This window comes from Pseudophryne corroboree, chromosome 6 (genome assembly GCF_028390025.1).
Source record: "Pseudophryne corroboree isolate aPseCor3 chromosome 6, aPseCor3.hap2, whole genome shotgun sequence".
Lineage (NCBI taxonomy): Eukaryota > Metazoa > Chordata > Amphibia > Anura > Myobatrachidae > Pseudophryne > Pseudophryne corroboree.
In genome coordinates, this window is record NC_086449.1 from 569,588,937 (window position 1) to 569,611,787 (window position 22,851).

Here is a 22,851-nt window from a genome sequence, read left to right on the forward strand (position 1 = left end):
TGTGTTTCCAATCCCTTTTTTATGTTTCTCACATGTTCAGCTAATCTGACCTTGAGCATACGGGATGTCCTACCTATATATTGTTTTTTACATTCACATTCCAACAAATATACTACATCCTTCGTATTGCACGTAATAAAGTCTCTGATCGCGTACGTTTTTCCTGTTTGTATAGACCTATATTCTGTGATCTTATTTGTTTCACTTGAACATACGCGACACATCTGACACATTCCACATCTAAAGAAACCCTTAGACTTGTTTCTAGTCATCATCCTAGGTACGGATAGGACACTCTTAACAATGTTATCTTTTAGATTACGTGCCTTCCGGTACACAAAGCGAGGACGTTCTGTAACATAAGGTTGCAATAAGGGGTCATTCCTCAAAATACCCCAATGTTTTTTGATAATACCTTCTATTTGCTTATGTTGGCTGTTATATCCAGTAATAAATGGAATGCTGGTGTTGTTCTTGAATCTATTTTCCTTCTTTACACCTTTTAACATGTGGTCTCTATTTAATCCAAGTACATCATCCCTTGCTTTATCAATCATTTCTTTATTATAGCCTTTGGCTATAAATTGATTGCCGAGGTTAGCAGCTTGTTCCTCAAAGTCATTGAGGTCCGTGCAATTCCTTCTAATACGTTGAAATTGGCTTGTGGGGATACCACTCAGCCAGTTCCTATGATGGTTACTGCTATAATCAATGAATGAATTACAATCAGTGGGTTTTATAAAATTCTTAGTCTTAATTCTACCATCCTCCACATATATATTCAAATCCAAAAACTCCACTTGAGTAGAACTGATATTAAAGGTGAGAACAATATTATCGCCATTTGAATTCAAATGGCCGCAAAATTGTTCCAGGGATTGTCTATCACCCTTCCATACGAACAAGATGTCATCTATATAGCGGCTCCAGGCCACCAGACTGGCGCCAAGTTCATGGCCACTCCAAACAAACTGCTCCTCCCAAAAGGCCATAAAGAGGTTAGCGTAACTTGGCGCCAGCCTGGTGCCCATAGCCGTACCCCTAAGTTGGAGATAGAATTCATCACTGAACCAAAAAAAATTATTCTCAAGTATGAGGGAAATGCCTTCCAATATAAATTGAATTTTATCCTCTGCCATCTCACTCCTTCTCAGAAAAATTTCTACAGATTTCAAGCCTGTCTCATGGTTTATAATCGTGTACAAAGAGGCCACGTCTGCTGTAACTAAAAAATAATTTTCTCCCCACTCTATATCATTGATCTTATTAATGGTATCAATTGTATCTTTTAAATAGGAGGGGATGGATTTTACATAAGGTTGTAGGGAGTGATCAATGTACAAGGATAAGTTAGATAAACAGGAGTTAGTTCCGGCCACTATTGGCCGACCTGGGGGTTTTTCTTTACATTTATGCATTTTAGGCAATGTATAAATGACAGGGATGGATGGGTTCTCAATATATATAAACAAACGTTCCTCATCAGTTATAATCCTTTTGGAGGTATACATAGCCAAAAAGGTGTCTAGTTTTTTCATGATGTTATTATTAGGATTACCCTTTAATTTCTTATATGTGGTACCAGCACCCGCATAACCCATTGTTCCAGTGTCCTCCAAAGGACGAGAAAAAGATTTAGGGGGGGGTTTCAATTAGCTACAGTAGTTTACTGTGGGTTAATTGATCCCCTGGGGCTATTTAGTTACCCCAACATCAGCTCCAAGGCCGTACTTGACAGGGATTTATTTTCAGGTCTGAAAAGACAGAAAAAAATAATCCAGAAAAATAGCCTGTTATTGGGCGCAAACAGTGCTAACGCGTAGGTCTGGGAACTTTTCCTGGATTCTATGAGCTAATACCAGACAACAGGTTAATTACTGGGGGGGGGGGGAAAAAAATCTGTAATTGAATAGTACTGGGCGTTAAAGCCAAAGGATACCACCTTTTTTCACAACCGTTAAATTAGTTTGTCTAATTGAATTTGGCATTTAAAAATACTATTATTACAACAATCTTTGCACACTTCCTCTCATCTTGCTAAGGACTGACATGCAAATCACTTTGTCTCAACCATTTGCTCAGTTTGATGAAAGATTGGAAATTATTTTACTCGTCAGATGGATTGCTGTTATCTTCACTATGTGACAACTTCCAGTCACCATAGTAATTACAACAAAAGGTGCACTCATCAGGCTTTTCTTAAAATAAAAAAAAAGTTACACAGTATTTATTAATCAAATAACATGTTGCATGTCGACTTTTGGTCCCTCAAGACTAACTCCAATGGAAAGTAGGAGTTTAAGGAAGACGCAAACACAGCTCCATACTGTACATAAGCTTCTGTGCTAATTAGGACAACCTACCCTCAACTCCAGGACCAGAGACTACATCATGGGACATGGTATTTGATGAATAAATAAATTTATATAATATTATTTAATAGTATAAATGTATTAATCTGTAGTTAAGATACTGTATGTTGTCATATTAATTTATTCTGTGCATTAACGTGATTGCAGGCAAAAGATGAGTGATGAATATTCCCAGCAGTTTGTGACATTGTTTCAGCAATGGGAAGTTGATATACAAAAATCAGAAGAGCAAGAAGAGAAGATAACGGTTAGTATACTAAATTTTAAATGGGATTACATACGTTTTACCAGCAGATGGGATGCCGGCTGTCAATATCCCGACAGCAGCATCCCGCCCGCCAGAATGCCGGATGCATGCTCTTCTACCAGACTCCCTACTGTACAGTGGTAGAAATTATATTACCAATGGACAAAAGTTAGCATTGCTGCCTGACAGCACTGCAGACACCAGTTTGATGTCAATTATTAAATATTCTCTGTAAAGCCTAATATGTAGCAGCTATATAAAACAAGACTTATGGTAAGAACTTACCGTTGTTAAATCAATTTCTGCAAGATACACTGGGCTCCACAGGGAATGACATTGGAGGGGTAGAGTAGGATCTTGATCCGAAGCACCAACATCTCAAAGCTTTGACCTTCTTCCCAGAATGCATAGTGCCGCCTCCTCTATAACCCCGCCTCCGTGCACAGGAGCTCAGTTTTTTGTTAACCAGTCCAATGCAGTAGCAGGCAAAAAAGATGACAACTGTTAGTAGCCACATACACCACATTCTCACGACAGGAGAAAGTGTCAGCGGCTAATGCCATACCAACCCAAAGAATCTAAGGGCGTCAGGGTGGGCGCCCTGTGGAGCCCAGTGTACCTCGCAGAAAGAGATTTAACAACGGTAAGTTCTTACCATAAATCTCGTTTTCTACTGCAGGGTACACTAGGCTCCACAGGGAATGACATTGGGGATGTCCTAAAGCAGTTCCTTATGGGAGGGGACGCACTGTAGCGGGCACAAGAACCCGGCGTCCAAAGGAAGCATCCTGGGAGGCAGAAGTATCGAAGGCATAGAACTTTATGAACGTGTTCACTGAGGACCACGTAGCCGCCTTGCACAATTGTTCAAGGGTCGCACCACGGCGGGGCGCCCAAGAAGGTCCAACCGACAGAGTAGAATGGGCCTTTATGGTAGCAGGAGCTGGAAGGCCAGCCTATACATAAGCATGTGCAATCACCATTCTAATCCATCTGGCTAGGGTCTGCTTGTGAGCAGGCCAGCCACGTTTGTGAAAACCAAACAGAACAAAGAGAATACAACTTCCTAATGGAGGCAGTTCTCTTCACGTAGATACGGAGAGCCCGTACCACATCCAAAGACCGCTCTTTGGAAGACACTTCAGGAGAGGCAAAGGCCGGAACCACAATCTCCTGATTAAGGTGGAAAGAAGACACCACCTTAGGTAGATACCTGGGACGTGTTCTAAGAACCGCCTTGTCACAGTGAAAAATCAGATATGGTGACTTACAGTACAAAGCACCCAAATCCAACACCCGTCTGGCAGAGGCAGTAGCCAGCAGAAACACCTTAAGAGAAAGCCACTTAAGGTCTGCTGATTCAAGAGGCTCAAACGGAGACCCTTGCAACGCCTCCAGAACCACCGGCAAATCACAAGGAGCCACCGGCGGTATGTAAGGAGGCTGAATCCGCAACACACCCTGAGTAAATGTATGAACGTCAGGTAAAGTTGTAATTTTTCTCTGGAACCAAACCGACAAGGCAGAAATATGAACCTTGATGGAGGCCAGACGAAGGCCCAAGTCCAGGCCCTGTTGTAGAAAGGCCAAAAGTTTGGCCGTACTAAACTTCTAAGTGTCATGATTGTTAAATGCGCACCAAGCAAAGTAAGAATTCCAGACTCTATGGTAAATCCGAGCAGAAGCCGGTTTCCGGGCCTTCAACATAGTTTGAATGACCGCCTCAGAAAAACCTTTGGCCCTCAAGACAGAAGCTTCAGGAGCCACACCGTCAACGCCAACCGGGCTAAATCCTGATATACACAGGGGCCCTGAATGAGGAGATCTGGGCGCTGCGGAAGTAGTAGAAGGGGACGCTCTATCGAGAGACCCTGAAGGTCTGAGAACCAATGCCGTCTGGGCCACGCGGGAGCGATCAGAAGTACAGTAGGATTCCTCCTTCTTGCTTGAATTTCCTTATTACTCTGGGCAGGAGTGACACCGGAGGGAACACATATGGCAGCCAAAAGTTCCATGGAATTGCCAGTGCATCCACGAATGCTGCTTGAGGATCCCTTGTCCTTGCGCCGAAGACCGGAACCTTGTGATTGTAGTGTTCACTCTAGGATATTTTAAGGGCAGGGTGCTGATCATTGAGGAGGGCACATTTTTATTTTGAAGGGCACATTTTTGATGTGACGCTTTGCGCACAAAGCATAGCGCAAATGTTTATAGTTTTTGTATATACATTTTCCCCTTAGTATATCATATACCCATACATACATATAGGACACCGATGTAACACCCAACATCTGTACTGAGAAACATACTGTATATGTCCAGTCTTCTTGAAAGATTGGCTGTAGCATATACATATGTAGATAATTATAAATGTCTCCTCCAGTGCTGAAGTTGTTATAATCCATATGTGTTATAAAACAGAAAAGTTAAGCAGAGGATTAAAATATATAGGTAAAAAAAAAAAAAGTCTGTTCTACTAGGGAAATACTGTAAGCAGTACCTGCTCACTGCTTACCCTGTTTTTTCCCTCTTTATCAGACTGCTGTGTTTTGCAAGCAGCCACAAAAGTGATGTCATTTACAGTCCCTCATCTGCTATTCAGTTCGCTAAGGATAGAAATTGTGCTCCAATTTCAGAGATGGGCAGGGAATAGACCATAACATTGTAATATGCACTCTGACTGTTGCATTCTGTATACAAGGGGGTGATTTATGGTCCTGCAGGGTGCACTGAAAAAGGGCAGGGTGCTTTTTCACATTTCAAAAATGGGCAGGGTGCAGCACCCTGCTGAAACAGCCTAGAAGGAACACTGTGATTGTGTCGAGACGCCATCAGGTCCACATCTGGAAGGCCCCACTTGTCCACGAGGAGTTGAAACACTTCTGGATGGAGGCTCCACTCTCCGGCGTGTACGTCCTGATGACTAAGAAAGTCCGCTTCCCAGTTTAGGACCCCCAGAATGCATACTGCCGATATGGCTGACAGATGGCGTTCCGCCCACTGAAGAATCCTTGATACTTCCCTCATTGCCATGCGGCTTCGAGTGCTGCCTTGATGATTGATGTACGCCACCGTGGTGGCGTTGTCTGACTGTACTTGAGCAGGTCATTTCTATATTAAATGCTGGGCCAAGTTCAGAGCATTGAACACCGCCCGCAGTTCCAGAATGATTGTCGGGAGGAGAGACTCCTCCTTGGTCCACCGACCCTGAAGGGAGTGTTGCTCCAACACCGCAACCCAACCTCTCAGACTGGCATTCGTCGTCAGAAGGACCCAGTTGGAGATCCAGAAGGGACGACCCGTGCTCAATCGTTGGTCCCGAAGCCACCAGCTCAGTGACAGACGGACCTCCGGAGACAAGGAGATCATTTGAGACCTGATCTGGTGAGGCAGGCCATCCCACTTGGCAAGAATCAGCTTCTGCAGAGGGCAGGAATGGAATTGAGCGTACTCCACCATGTCGAAAGCAGACCATGAGACCTAGCACTTGCATTGCTGAATGTATTGACACTTGCGGACGAGATAGGAAGCATCGAATCCTGTCCTGAAGCTGAGACAAGAACAACCGCTGGTTGTGAGTGTCCAACAACGCCGCCAGGTGCACCATGCTCTGAGCAGGGACCAGGGAAGATTTCTTCCAGTTGAATAGCCACCCGTGGGTTTGCAGAAACTGGATAGTCAGATCCAGATGGCGTAGGAGAATTTCTGGGATATTTGCCAGGATCAACAAGTCATCCAGGTAGGATCCTGACCCCTTGATGGCGGAGTACAGCCGTCATAACCGCCATGACCTTAGTGAAGACTTGCGGAGCTGTGGTCAAACCAAAGGGTAACGCCCAAAATTGGTAATGGAGGTTGCCAACCGCAAACCTCAGGTACTGCTGATGCGACACTGCAATGGGAATATGCAGGTAAGCATTCTGTATGTCCAGTGAGACCATATAATCCCCAGGTTCCAAGGCCAGAACAATAGAGCGAAGAGTTTCCATACGAAACTTGGAGACCCTCACAAATTTGTTCAAGGACTTGAGGTTGAGAATGGGCCGGGATGACCCATTCGGTTTCGGGACTAGGAACAGCGGTGAATAGTACCCCTTGCCTCTCTGAGCCAGAGGCACCTGTACTACCACTCCTGTGTCCAGGAGGGACTGTACCACCGAATTCAAAGTTTTTGCCTTCACCTGATCCGAAGGGATGTCTGTCAGGCAAAATCGATGAGGGGGACGATTCTTGAAGGATACGGCGTAACCTCGAGTGACGACTTCCCGTACCCAGGCATCGGAAGTGGTCCTCAACCATTCCTGGGTATGCCCTAGAAGTCGGCCCCCCACCCCTGATCCCCCAGAGGGAGGCCCGCCCCGTCATGCGGCAGGCTTGTCAGTTTTGGAAGCAGGCTGATGGGCAGCCCAGGCCCTTTTGGGTTTGGAGGTGCGAACCTGTTTCGGGTATGCCTGACCTTTTGCTTTCCCTGAAGGACGAAGGCGCAAAATGGAGTACTTTTAGCCTTCTGCACCGAAGGAGCAGTATTAGGTAGACATGCTGTTTTAGCAGAGGCTAAGTCAGCCACTATCTTGTTGAGGTCTTCTCCGAAGAGAATGTCTCCCTTAAAAGGGAGTACCTCCAGGTTTTTCTTAGAGTCCAGATCCACAGACCAGGACCGTAACCAGGGAATCTGGCGAGCCAAAATGGATGTAGTAGAAGCCTTGGCCGCCAGAATACCGGCTTCAGAAGCCGCCTCCTTAACTTAATGAGACGCTGTGACAATATATGACAAGCATTGTCTTGCATGATCAGAAGCGTTGGACGGCAACTCTGCCTCCAGCTCCTGAGCCCACGCTTCCACAGCTTCTGCAGCCGATGTCGCTGCAATGGTGGGCCTATACGCAGCACCAGTTAGGGTGTAAATTCCCTTTAAACAACCCTCCACACGCTTGTCCGTCAGCTCTCTCAGGGACGTGACGGCAGTTACAGGCAGAGCTGAGGATACCACCAGCCGCACCACCTGCGAATCCACTGGCGGGGGTGTTTCCCAGTTTTTACTTAGCTCCACAGCGAGGGGGTAGCGAGCCAGCATCTTCTTGTAAGGCGTGAATTTCTTTCCTGGATTTCCCCAGGACTCCTGACGTATGTCAACTAAATGGTCAGAGTGAGGTAAAACTTTCTGACGTTTAAACCTGTCCGGTTTCTTAGGGGCAGCATCAGGCTCCGGGTCATCATCAACTTGAAGAATGAGTCTGATAGCCTCCAACAAGTCAGGAACATCCACCTGTGAAACAGCTTCCCCATCAGAAGCATCGGGATCAGAATCTGTGGGGTCAGTATAAACGCCATCCTCATCAGACGAGGTGTCTGGGACGTTGGTGGATTGTGAGGACGTAATTGCCCGCTTAGAGGACCCCTTGGTCTTAGGCGGGCGAGGGTAAAACTTCTGAGTAGTCAGTGATTGGTTCAATTGCTATAACTAATTGGACAGTTGATCTGCCCACGGCGGGTTAACCACGGGGACCATAAGCGGTTATACCGGCACAGGAGGTCCCATAGGGGGCGTTAGTCTAGTTACCAGCGTATTCAATAGCGTGGAGAAGGTAGCCCAAGGTGGGTCATTTTGAACCCCCCGTTGCTACAGTCCCACTGGGGGGTAAGGAATCCCCAGAACCTGAACCCTCAGCTGCTATGTTATCATGTGTCTGCAGCATCAACACCACGCAATGTGGGATCAGCCCCAGCATCGTTGCCCTTTGTAGCTGACATAATCAAAAGCTTAATGCAAGGCAACCCAGTACAATATCAGCAGCACAATACCTGACAAGAACCCCCCGTGCAGTGTATTTCAGCACAAACAGGGAATTCTAGGGGTATATGGTGACTAGAAATCACAGAGAAAAATACACACTGAGTATATCCTGTGAACTACCTATATTAATGATATACCTGACGCACTTAGCCCCCTCAGGTTATAGAATATAGGGATAGCAATCTGAGTGAGATATACGAAATGGAGGTCACACAGTCACAGTTTGTACAATGCAGAAATTATGACATGCAATAAAACTGCACTGGACTAGCAATACATAGTAGTACTATGAATAGCTATACACTTAATAGATATAACAATTCACAGTAAAGACTGGATGTATATCACAGGGTACTTGTACTATATAACCCTGACTAAATGCACTTTTTCTTAACTATTCTACATGTCTGCTGACAGTGTTAGTTAAGTGTCCTGTAAAATGCACAGCGCTGACAGGCAGGCGGCTTTACAGAGGATTTGCCCAAACAGTCCCAGGATCAGCTCAGCTTGTCCTAATGGCGGCCAAACGCTGACAGGGAGTGAGGGAGAGAGAGGGCGGGAACATTTGCTCTAAATGGCGCCCTGGGGCTGGAGGAGGGGCTACAGGTCAAAGCCTTATCCCCCTGCTGGACTTCACTACCGGGTACTGTGGGCTTAAATAAACGGTTTTATGAGAGAAAACAGACCTGTGCCCAGGCCCTTTTGGTCTAGTGGGTCACTGTATTGCCACAGTGTCCACGCCAGCGCGCGCGGCCCGCCTCCCACTGGCCACGCGGGATCGCGATTTACAGCGGGTCCTGCCGGGGGGACCCACTTACCTCCTCCCTGAGTGCGGCCATGCGATCCAGGAGAGCAGCGGTCGTGTGTGTCTAACAGGAAGAAAACCGGAGCTTCCACTGTAGGTACCCGGCAACCAGGGCGCGGGAGTGTACAGTGCCGCTGGGGGAGGTGATGGAGCTGCAGCAGGAGATGTCTGACTGACATCAAGCACTTACAGTGCCTCTGCTGCAGCCCTTGAAGTCTTCATTTATCTTTAAAAAGCTTTTTCCTAGGGCTGCTGTATGCCTGCTTACTACATGGCACCAACTACAAAACTGAGCTCCTGTGCACGGAGGCGGGGTTATAGAGGAGGCGGCGTTATGCATTCTGGGAAGAAGGTCAAAGCTTTGAGTTGGTGGCTCGGATCAAGATCCTACTCCAAATCCCCCCCCCCCCCCCCCCTTCTATGTCATTCCCTGTGGAGCCCAGTGTACCTCGCAGCAGAAAGAATAATAAGAAATAATACACCTGGATTGGTGGGTTACAGTGGCGGATCTAGACTTAACTTTTAGGGGGGGCGGTTTAAGAATTATGACTCCTCCCCCTAATCATAGCCCCTCCCACTTAGTAATGCCCTTCCCGTTCGCTTCTAAATTTCCTATTGTTGCCATTACTAATAAAATGTTGCCAGTTAGTGGAGAGAACCCTGCGCACTGGTGATACAGACTGGCGAATCGCCATTCCTTCCATCAGGGGTGGTAGAGGTTAAGACAGTAGGGCAATTTAAACATGCATGGGATAGACATAAGGATCTCCTTACAAAGAAATAAGGATCAGATAAGGTTAGAGATAAAAAATAATGTAAAAAAAAAAAAAAAAGGGGGCAGACTAGATGGGCCAAGTGGTTATCTGCCGACAAATTCTGTTTCTACAGCACACAGAATGAGCCGAAATTCACATTGTAGCACACAGTATGATCCAAAATTCACATTATAGCACACTGAATGAGCCGAAATTCACATTGTAGCACACAGTATGATCCAAAATTCACATTATAGCACACTGTATGAGCCGAAATTCACATTATAGCACGCAGAATGAGCCAAAATTCACGTTATAGCACGCAGAATGAGCCAAAATTCACATTATAGCACGCAGAATGAGCCAAAATTCACGTTATAGCACGCAGAATGAGCCGAAATTCACATCATAGCACACTGAATGAGCCGAAATGCACATCATAGCACGCAGAATGAGCCGAAATGCACATCATAGCACGCAGAATGAGCCGAAATGCACATCATAGCACGCAGAATGAGCCGAAATGCACATCATAGCACACTGTGAATGAGCCGAAATGCACATCATAGCACGCAGAATGAGCCGAAATGCACATCATAGCACGCAGAATGAGCCGAAATGCACATCATAGCACACTGAATGAGCCGAAATGCACATCATAGCACGCAGAATGAGCCGAAATGCACATCATAGCACGCAGAATGAGCCGAAATGCACATTATAGCACACTGAATGAGCCAAAATTCACGTTATAGCACGCAGAATGAGCCAAAATTCACGTTATAGCACACTGAATGAGCCGAAATTCACATTATAGCACACTGTATGAGCTGAAATTCACATTGTAGCACACAGTATGATCCAAAATTCACATTATAGCACAATGTATGAGCCGAAATTCACATTACAGTACACTGAATGAGCCAAAATAATGCAGGGACACATACACTTTAGTTAGGAGAAGAGGGGGGAGACATGGAACACAGGCACTTTAGCTAGGAGCGGAGGGGGGAGACATGGAACACAGAGGGGGCACACACACACACTTACTTAAAGTTTGGAGGGTAGGAGACATGGCTGGCAGACAGTGACACCTGCTGCAGCCAGCAGCATGAGGAGTCGGATGGAGGCCGGGTGCCGCCGCGGCATTGGGAACGAGGTGGAGAGCGGGCAGCGCGGCGGGGGACGGGGAGAGAGAGAGAGCGTCCTGACGCGCGTACAGGAAGGAGGGGGCGTGGTCAGAACAGAGGCCGCTCAGCCGCTGTATGCGCGTGAGGACGCTCTCTCTCTCTCGCCTTCCCCCGCCGCGCTGCACCGCTCTCCACCTCGTTCCCAACACTGCGGCGGGACCCGGCCTCCATCCCGGTGCCGGTATGTGTAGGGGGGGCGTTCGCCCTAATCGCCCCCCGCTAAATCCGCCACTGGTGGGTTAAACCTTATCCAACATCAACTCCTAGACCAAAAGTTTCTTATTGAGAAATTTAAAAATAAATATAATATTAAGTAAATTGTGTTTATACAGATGGAGCCACACTATTCGTGGCTCTGCTGCGACTAGGTGCGCCCCGCCGGGAACGAATGGGACGTGTATGTATTGTAGAAGCACACGCGCCCCATTCATTTTGAATGGGAGCGTCTGTGTATGCTCGGCAGCGGGCCGAGATGCAGGCACGCTTTCCATCTGTATGTCATCCTTAAATTCAATTGAGTGTTCAGGGGCAAGATTTGCTTCTGTTCCACATATTTTATGATTAACAGTCACCACCACTGGTTTTGCTTATTACCTTAACCATAAATAAATTGAATTTGGCCTGGACCACCAATCCAAGGCACACCTGCAAGTGCCTTGAAGCACCCCAAGGTGCCACAACACACAGTTTGAGGACCACTGGCTTAGCTTATAGTTCTTGTGGAACTCTTGGTGTAATACAGGCATGTCCAAACTGCGGCCCTCCAGCTGTTGAGAAACTACACATCACAGCATGCACTGACACAGCTTTAGCATTCTCTGAGAGCAAAACTGTGTCAGGGCATGCTGGGATATGTAGTTTCACAACAGCTGGAGGGCCGTAGTTTGGACATGCCTGGTGTAATAGATGCATTTAGTTATCCTTTAAGTGAACCTTTAAGTTATCCTTTAAGTAAGGACCATCTGTACTAGATATCCACAACTCCAAGCATCCATGACAGACATCATGGGTTCTACCGTTTGGAGTTGTGGATATCTAGTACAGATGGTGCTTACCTTCTAGTCTGAGCTCCAGAGAGCAATGTGGTAAGGAACTAGCCCATATGTTGCGGTTGAATATAAACTTAGGACCTGGGAACTAATTCAGATCTGATTGCAGCAGCAAATTTGTTAGTTAATGAGCAAAACCATGTGCACTGCAGGGGAGGCAGATATAACATGTGCAGAGAGAATTAGATTTGGGTGGGTTATTTTGTTTTTGAGCAAGGTAAATACTGGCTGCTTTATTATTACACTGCAATTTAGATTTCGGTTTGGACACACCCCACCCAATTCTAACCCTCTCTGCACATGTTATATCTGCCCCACCTGCAGTGCAGATGATTTTGCCCATTAGCTAACAAATTTGCTGCTGCGATCAGATCTGAATTATGCCCCTGGTTCATTACCAACTGCAAATGGGATTGCACAATTATCTGCAAACTGCACGTGCGCAAAGGTCAAAATGTGATCGCCTTGCGTATGCAGCCTAATTATAAAGTGAAAGCATTTTGATTGACAGGAAGTGACTGTTTGTGGGTGGTAACATGGCGTTTGTGGGGAGTGGTTGGGAAAATGCAGGCATGTCCTGGTCGTATTCGGGTGTGTATCTGACGTCATCTGCGAACGCTGCGTTCAAAAACATGGCGCCCGGTGCTACTGCATTCTCATTGATTTGAGTATGCTGGGGTCAGCCGCAAATTTCAGTGGTGTCCTTTTTTTGCGCATGCATTGCAAATCTGCTAATGCATGCGCAGATTTGCGAGTACATCAAAGGGCGTCTTCTATCTTTTCTGGGTGGCTCTTCACATGCGGTGCACTAATTCCATCAAGTGCTCAACAGCAACAATGAGCTAAGCATTGCACTGGCCTTGCATTATATTAATGTGCACCCACAGGCTGCGTTCTTGCCCCCTTTCCCTTCACTACAGAGGTCCATAGCCATATCATACTCTATTTGCTAAATAATAATGTCTATTCTATCAGAACGTTAAAATAGGATTTTTTTTATTTTTGTATGTCAGAATCAGTGGCAAACGCAGGATTTCTAGAAGAGGGTTTCTAAATGCAATCTACAAACTCCCACTCTACAGAACATTGGTGCGAGAGCTGTAGAAGAACCTAGTACCATTCCTGGACAGGGATGAGTCAGCATGCCGGTGTCGTTCAAGTGACTGCCGACCTCCTGTATCATAGCCCCTGGACATACAGTATACAGGCCCGGCGACAGGGGGGGTCAAAGGGGACACCCGTCCCGGGCCCCGTCGTTGTTAGGGGCCCCAAGGTCCAGGCAGTGGGCTGCGGTGGCTGCATTTCATCACAACTTTAAAAAATACTATATTGTGTTCCCGGCATCGCTGGCCGCGGGCCGCCAGCTGCGCTGTGTGTTTCAGTGTGTGTGTTTGCGCCCCCCCTTCTCTCCCGAGTCCTGTGTGCTGTTCACCCCTCAGTGCTCCCAGCCCCCAGGTCACCTGCCAGCCAGTCCCCAGCAAGGAAGCTCGTCCGGACGGGACCGCCCCTCCAGCGTCCTCACCGCACGCGGCCTCCCTGTCTCTGCTGTGTCTGAGTGAGTGAGGAGCCGGACGGAGGCACGGAGCGCAATTAGGAGCTGCCCGGCCAGGACAGGACAGACAGAGTACAGCGGCCTGCGGGAATTGGGGAGGCGAGCCTGGTGAATTAGCGCCGCGGCTGTGTCAGTGTGTTGCTGCAGCAGCCAGCAGGGTAAGGCTTTTCTCAGGTCATGAATCATAATAATAATACATGTTTATGTATAGGGAATGGGATTTGGGTTTGGTTTAGGGCTTTAGGATTAGTTTGGGCCCGGGATGCAGGCAGGCACATTATGCATGCATCTGCATTCTGCACATAGATGCATCTGCATGCATGCATGTGCGTGTCAGATGAGATCAGACTCATCAGAGCAGAATGTCCGTGCTGTGGTGGTGACTGGTCAGTCAGGCTCAGTTGCTGCTCGGCACAGATAGTACAAAATTCCTGACCATTGTGGGTCTGTGAATCTTAATTTTGGAAAGTGATGATCCCATTATATTGTTATTGTATTGGGCAGGCGGGATTGGGATCCGGACATAGTTATGATCCCGGCCATCGGGATCCTGGTGGTCAGCATACCGACACCAGGATCCTGGCCGACAGAATGCCGGCAGGGGGCCCAGGCATATTCCCACTCGTGGGGATCCCGGTGTCGGTATGCTGACCACCGGGATCCCCTCGAATGGGAATATGCCTGGGCCCCCTGTCGGCATTCTGGCTAGCGAGCGATCAACTCGGAATGACACCCTACGTGTAAATGTGTTTAGGGCAGATTAGATGCACAAAGTGGTTCTTCTCTGTCAAATTCTAGGTTTCTTTGTGTACAGCTGAACAATACAGCCATATGTACTTTTTGAATATATCATTCCAAAACCACAGATATAGAATTGCAAGCAATCATTACCTATTTGAAGACTTGTAGCCTAGCTCCACGCACTTAACCCAGGAGCTATTGGTTAACCACGGACTTACCATGCATGGAAATTGGCAAGTAATGGAATATTTCAAGGCATTAAACTCGGGAGTTGAAGATGTGCAGTAGCAAGTCCTGGGTCTAACTGAATCTTCTCCAAGGTGTAAGTGAATGGCTGATGGCTTGTGATTCTGCAATTTGCAATGCCCTACCTTTGCACCTGCTATGAGTCATTTTCCTACCCGGTTTGTGGTTTCATATTAATGTTTGGTACTTAGACTACTGTATGTACTGTACTTTTGCTTTGGTCTACCATTTTGTATGCTATGCAAAGCCCCGATGCCAGGGGTGGTGGTGTACACTTTCTATGCTCTTATACCCAGTTTGGTGTTAGGTTTTTATGCTCTGATACCCAGTTTTGTGTATGGCAGATTTCCCCAAACTCTGCCTTTACAGTCCAGGTTTTAAGGTTATCCATGTTTGAGTCCACATGGTTAGATCAAATTGACTGAGGTACTAATTAAGTCACCTGTGTGCAAGCAAGGAAAGCCTTAAAACATGGTCTGTACAAAAATTAGAGTGTCAATAAGTTGTTTGTCTTATACTTTATTTCATTGTATTATTCATGACATTTCATGTACTGTGTACCTTTACATATGAATCAATATTGATATCACTGACCAATATGAACGTTCTCGTTCATTAATGAACGAGAACTCGTTCATATCATTCAGTGTGTAGGCACCAATGATTAACAATGCGCGGCCCTGCGCTCGTTCATCGTTGGTGCCGGGTCGCTTATGCATGCAGGCCAATATGGACAATCTCGTCCATATTAGCATGCACTGCTATGGAGCCGGTTGACAGGGGGAGTGAAGAAACTTCACTCCCCCCGACACCTCACCCTTCTCCCACTGCCGGGTCACATGTTCACCGTTTTGGCCGTCAGGCAGCTTGGCAGCGGATCGCTGTATGTGTAGGGCCCATGACTCACTGACTCATCACAAAATCTCCAGAACCTTGGGGACTAGGAACTTGAAATTTGAGCAGTAGCTTTGTAATGTGACGTAGGCACCCACTAAGAAGGGATTTGTCAAAATCATGTGTTAAAATTTGATGGCATGTAAGGGTCATATCAAACGGTCACATAAAATGTTCGGAGGCAACTCTAATTTTACTTCTATCATGCCATTGACCCCCAAACTGTATTGCTCCTGTCTCTGCACAATTATGGTATTATAGTATCAAATATTTGTCAATACATTTATTGGCACATGCAGGGAGGGATGTGTGTGAGTCAGGGGGCAAGAGGGTGTTTGGGCCGGGGGAAAGGAGGGGGGGCACCGCAGAGATATCAGTGTACCGGGCCCCAAAAATTCTGTTGCCGGCCCTGACAGTATATGTACACATTGGTCTTTTAATGCATTGGATAGTGTATGGAATATGAATAATAATAATTAACATTATAGACGGTCTATAGTAGACTGTATCAAACTTATTTAACTAATATAAATAACATAAATGGTTACAGTCTATGGGGGACATGTACTAAGCAGTGATAAAAGTGGAGAACTGAGCCAGTGGGAAAGCTGCCCATGGCAACCAGTCAGCATTGACGTAACATTTATAATTTGCATACTATGAAAGTATACAGAGCAGCTGATTGGTTGTCATGTGCAACTTCTCCACTGGCTGATTTCTTTACTTTTATCACTGCTTAGTACATGTCCCCCTATGTATCAAAATAAGATTGATACATAGACTGTATCAAACTTATTTAGCTAATATAAATAACATAAATGGTTAGTAAAAGTTTAAACATCCCAAAATAAAAAACAATCACAAACATAATAGAACTAGTAAAGACAGAACTACTACAAGCATACATTATCCAACCTTATGGTAAGGCGCCTGACTTCTTCCTAGCAGCTACTGTGCTTAGATCCACACACACAACAATTTTGGTAGAAGAAGCTGAAACCACTAGGCATGTGCAGCAGCTCCACTCTGTCCACTAAACTGCATGTTGCGGCGGCAGCTCTAGTAATTGTATTATATGCTTTAGGTGGTCACAATTTGAGCCACTGGGCAATAGGAGATGGGTTTTGCCTATGAAAATACTGTACCTACACACCCTGTAGATGTATAATTCCACATAACAAAAAAAATTGGAATTTGATACATACCGGTAATTCCTTTTCTCCTAGTCCGTAGTGAATACTGGGGTCTTGTACTTTAGTACCATGGGTATAGATCGGGTCCACTGGAGCCTGGCACTTTAAAAACCTTTAGAGTGTGTGTGTGTGTGCTGGCTCCTCCCCTCTATGCCCCTCCTACCAGACTCAGTCTAGAAAACTGTGCCCGAGGAGACAGACATAACATGAGAGAAGAAACAATACAACAGCGGTGTGGCAACAAGCCAACACACAACCATAAACAAAAGGAGGGCGCTAACCAGAACAGAGGATAGCAACACCAACCTAACCAGGATAGCACAGCTATCCCAACAACATCATGAGACTGCAACGCCGGTCCAACTACTTACACAGATAAGCAGGAACGAAGCACTGAGGCAGGCGCCCAGATCCACTACGGACTAGGAGAAAAGGAATTACCAGTAGGTATCAAATTCCTATTTTCTCTTACGTCCTAGTGGATACTGGAGTCTTGTACTTTAGTACCATGGGGAAGTCCCAAAGCTCCCAAACAGGTGGGAGAGTGCTGAGACTAAAACCACCTGACTAAACTGAAGGTCATCCTTGGCCAAGGTATCGAACCTATAGAATTTAACAAACATGTTCGAACCAGACCAAGTAGCAGCTCTGCACAACTGTAGGGCCGATATTCCCCAGGCAGCCGCCCAAGAAGAGCCCACCGACCTCGTCGAGTGAGCCTGAAGAGACGTCAGCAAGGGCAAAGCCGCCGAAGTATATGCCTGTTGAATGGTCAACCTGAGCCAGCGAGCAATAGATTGCTTAGAAACCGGTCGACCAACCTTGGAGGCATCATAAAGGACAAACAGCGAGTAATATTTCCGATGACAGGCCATCCTTTTGACATAAATCTTCAGGGCCCTGACCACATTCAAGGATTCAGGACCAACGGAAGCGTCAAACAACACTGGAACCACAATAGGTTGATTCACATGAAAGGCTGACACCACCTTTGGCAAGAACTGAAGACGGGTCCTAAGTTCCGCTCTGTCTTCATGAAATATCAAATATGGGCTCTTACAGGATAAGGCCCTCAATTCAGACAATTGTCTGGCAGACGGAAATGCCAATAACATCACAGTCTTCCAGGTGAGAAATTTTAACTCCACCCTATGTAAGGGTTCAAACCAGTCCGATTGAAGAAAGGATAGAACCATATTGAGGTCCCACGGAGCCGTGGGAGGTACAAAGGGCGGTTGCAAATGAAGAACTTCATTCAGGAAAGTTTGTACTTCAGGCAACACGCAAGTTGTTTCTGGAAGAAAATAGAGAGCACAGAAATCTGAACTTTGACGGAGCCTAACCGTTGGGCCATATCCACTCGCGCTTGCAGGAAAAGTATAAAACGACCAATTCTAAATTCCATGGGAGAAACCTTTCTACTTTCACACTAGGAAACATACTTTTTCCAGATACGATGATAATGTTTCGACGTAACCATCTTCCTGGCCTGGACCATGGTGGAAACGACCCAGGAGGGAAGACCCTTCTTAGCTAGAATTTCCATCTCAACTTCCAAGCCATCAAACGTAGCTGCTGTAAATCTGGATAGACAAACGGACCTTGTTGAAGATCTTCTCGGAGCGGTAGAGGCCAAGAATCCGAGGCAATTAGAATTGCCTGAACGCTTTGCCTTCTTAGTCTTTTTTTTCTGTAAATTTACGAAATATAGAGTCCCAATTAGATTGTGTAGCTAATCTTGGCACTTCCTTCTCCCAGGAAATCATAAAAGTAGGGGGTTGAGGAAATAGGTCCTCAATAATAAGTGCATAGATTTGGGAAATAGTGTCTGTAAGAGATCGAGGGGAGACACACATTTTTTCAAAATTGGTGAGATCCCTAGTTATGTCAGAGAGATTCTTGGAAGATGTTAGGAAATGGTGAACCTGAAGGAATTTCCAAAAATCGGAACTTGATATATTCCAAAGAGATTGAATATCTGAAAATGACCGCACCCTGCCCGAACTCACCAGCTGACCGACCCTGAAAATCCCAATCTCAGCCCACAGACCAAAGGCCATTCCACGCAGACCTGGGATAAATTCGGGATTAAAGAGAAAGGAAGTTAAAGGGGACCATTTAGAGCAGGGCTGGCCAAACCAGTCCTCGAGATCTACCAACAGTTCACATTTTCCAGACCACCTAGCTGGTGCACAGGTGTAGTCATTACTAATTAAGATGTGCTGCATTCATTCCTAACTAACAATTCTAAAGATCTCCAGTAGGCCTGGAAAACATGAACTGTTGGTAGATCTCGAGGACCGGTTTGGCCAGCCCTGATTTAGAGGATATGTGGCTCCTCAACCTAAGCGTGTTCCACAATTTAAGTGTGGGGGAGACCGTGGGGTGGGGTAACCTTCGGAAGGGTGGGCAGCCATGGTGCGATTTCTATATGAAGTGGGAGACATCCCTCTTCTAGAAGTACCCATTGTTTACAGTCTTTGGCCCGCGTCCATTCTAAAATTCTATTTAACTGCACAGCATGGTAATAGCTGGGAATATGTGGGAGCTGTTGTCCTCCCTGGTGTTTTCTCCTAAATAGAAGGTCATGTTTAAATCTAGGTGTGTTACTGCCCCAAACAAACGCCCGAATGAGGTTCTGAATATCCCGGAACCACAGAAGAGGGATATGTATGGGGAGGGTTTGAAGAAAAAATAATATCCTAGGGAGGGCATTCATTTTGACTACGTTAATTCTACCAAACCAAGATAATCGCAATCTCCTCCACCTCTGAAAATCCAGGCAAAGTGTTTGCAATAAAGGGCTAAAATTCAAGGAAAATAACTTAGATAAGTCGTTGGAGAGCACCACCCCCAAGTACTTTAATTTGTGGTCGTGCCATGTGAAAGGGAAGGAGCATTTCAAACCCGCCACCACATTAGGAGAAGTAGTTAGGTTCATTGCGATGGATTTGGAATAGTTTATCTTAAAATTAGAAAGGGCTCCGAACCTATCAAATTCAAACATCAGGTTTGGTAGAGAAGTGACCGGGTTTGAAATTAGAGCAAGCAAATCGTCGGTATAAAGAGCCAATTTGTATTCGTTCCCCCTCACTAGCAGACCGGAGATGTTTTGGTTAGCCATAATGCTTCTAGCTAAAGCTTTCCATACATAGGACGAAAAGTAGCGGGGATAGCAGCCATCCCTGTCGTATGCCGTTGGACATAGTAAAGGAATCTGATAGGGAGCCATTAGTCTTAATTTTGGCGGATGGGGTAGTGTAGAGAGATAAAATTCTATGGAGAAAGGCGGAGCCAAGCCCTAGGTGTCTCAAGATGCCAGACATAAAGTCCCAGTCCACCCTATCAAACGCTTTTTCAGCATCGGTTGATAACATAATTGAGGGGGATGTAGCTTGGTTAGCATAGTGAATCATACTAAGCAGTTTAGAGGTGTTGTCCCTGACCTCCCGACCCAAGACAAACACGGCCTGGTCTCCATGAATCAAATCTGGCAATAAAAGTTTAAGGCGATTTGCAATTAGTTTGGCAAAAAGTTTTATATCTATATTCAGCAGCGAGATCGGCCGGTAACTAGAGCAGAGACTGGGATCTTTACCCACTTTGGGTAAGACTGTGACATGAGCCTCAAGTGATTGTAAAGAGAAATGTGAATTTTCAGAAATAGTGTTAAAGGCTCTTGTAAGAAGAGGGGTTAATTTCTCCTTGAAAGCTTTATAATAGGCAATAGTATACCCGTCAGGGCCCGGACTTTTGCAGTTGGGTGAGGAGTCAATGACTTTCATAACCTCCTCAGTAGAGAAGGGGGCGTCTAAACCATCTGCGTCTTCTTTGGACACCGTAGGGAAGTCTAAGGACCTTAAGTAATCAGATACAGCTGCTTGGTGGGAAGTCTTATCTGCCCTCCCAGAAGGCCCAGAAAGGTTATGTAAGGTGGAATAATAGGCCCTAAAGGCCCTAGCAATTTGAAGTGTCTCGTGGTGGGACTGACCTTGACCATCTTTAATAGAGTGAATAAAAGTAAGTGCACGTTGTTCTCGGAGAGCCTTGGCCAACAGTTTCCCAGGTTTGTTGCCCCATTGATAGTATCTGCCCTGGCACTTCCGATACGAGAACTTAACTCTATCAGAGAGTAATTTATTCAGATCGGCGCGAGCCGCCTCAAGATCAGAATAACGTTGAGGGGTTCGGGATTTCTTATGCAGAAGTTCAAGAGATTTTATCCTAGACAACAAATCATCTCTAAGCGTTTCCCTCGGTTTCTTACTAAGTGAGCCTATCTGGATACATACCCCTTGTAAGATGCATTTATGCGCCTCCCAGACCGAAATTTTAGAAATATCATCTAGGTCATTAGTACTGATATAGGAGTCTATGGCAGAGTCAATTTGAGAGCGGCATGCCGCATCTTGTAAAAAAAGTATCATTAAAGCGCCAAGACCATTGGCGTCGTGTACATGACGGAAGACGTATTGTAAGATTAACGGTGGCATGATCAGACCATACAATTTGTCCTATTGAAGTGTCAGAGATTAAATGTAGGTGCCGGTGATTTAGAAATCAGTAATCAAGTCTGTAGTATGTCTGATGGGGGTGTGAAAAAAAGGAATAATCTACTTCAGAAGGGTGTGTCAATCTCCATGTGTCAAGCAGGGTGCGTCTCACCCTCCTATACTCTTTCTCCGGTCAATAAGAAACATTTTTAGAGGTGTCGTGGAGGGGATCGAGAGTCCAATTTAAATCGCCTACCATCACCACCACTCCTTCATGGAGAGGCTCAGCAGTTTCCAGAACCGAGGACAGAAAGGAAGGCTACTTAGTATTGGAGGCATAGACATTCAAAAAGGAGAAACGTTGATTATGGATATCACATTTAACCAGCAACCCCCTCCCTTCAATCAATCTGCGAGAGGTGACATTAAGGATAGGCAAGTGACGAGCTAATAGAACAGCTACACCTAATGTCTTACCAGAAGGGTTATTAGCCATAAAAACATGAGGGTAATAGTGATACTTAAGTGACGGCACATTACCAATCTAAAATGTGTTTCCTGAATAAAGGCAACATCAACTTTCTCATCTCTAAGCCATTTGAAGAGTTTAGATCTTTTCTCAGGAATATTCAAGCCTTTTACATTAAGGGTAGTTACATGTAAATCATCCAGACCCATTATAACAAGTCCTAACAGATTTGCGTTAGTCATCCCTACAACAGTGAGATGGAGAGGGGAAGAGAGGGCACCAAAAAAAGGTAATAGATTGGAAAGGAAACCAAGGAAAGTAAAGAAAGAAATTGCAGTGTGGAGAGTTGCACTGCAAAGTACATCAATATCAAACAAGGCTAACAGCAATATGAGAGAAAGAACTGCTACAAAAGGGACAGGAGCGGAATCCTGCCGACTCCTAACCCGAAGAGACAGGGGATGCAGCATAATGGGGTTCCTACGGGGGGCCAAGGACAGCGACCACCCACGGTACATAAACTTACTTAATGTAAAAAATTACCAAGGAATGAGAATGGGCGCATTATAAAATGTATAAAGAGAAGTCAAAATACCAAGAAAAAATATCATCCGTATTAAAGATTCAGCCTAAAATGGTTTGAAACATATTCTAACGATAATATACTACTTATCTAGGAAACCATTACTAAACCGATCACACATATAAGTAATGTGTTGTAGCACAAAGGAGAAAAACCAAGTATGCATCAGCAATAACAAGAACTATTTCACCAAAACAAGACAAAACGTCTCAATCATGGAGGCTCAGAAGATTGCGTCCGCGGGGATCGCACTTGTTGCCACATGTCATCTGGAGGGACCACGGCAGGTATGTCAAGTTGATGGTGAAGAGAGTCCCAGTCAGGTAACAGTAGAGGCTGTATGCCTAAGGTTGTGAAAAAGGCCGGTAAATCCGATGGTCTGGAGAGAGTAGCTACTTTACCATTATGGGAAACCTGAAGAGAAAAAGGAAAGCCCCATCTATATTTCAGTTCAAGTTTCCGAAGGGA

At 45.7% G+C, this 22,851-nt stretch overlaps 1 protein-coding gene across 4 annotated transcripts in view; it reads left to right on the forward strand.

The window, feature by feature from the left end:
• SYCP3 (synaptonemal complex protein 3) overlaps positions 1-22,851 on the forward strand; it is a 596,881-nt gene that overhangs the window by 363,570 nt on the left and 210,460 nt on the right. For all 4 annotated transcript variants that reach the window (XM_063927814.1, XM_063927813.1, XM_063927816.1 and 1 more), the window contains exon 6: positions 2,520-2,619. In XM_063927814.1, the coding sequence (XP_063783884.1) occupies positions 2,520-2,619 (100 nt within the window). The remainder of the gene's footprint in view (positions 1-2,519; positions 2,620-22,851) is intronic.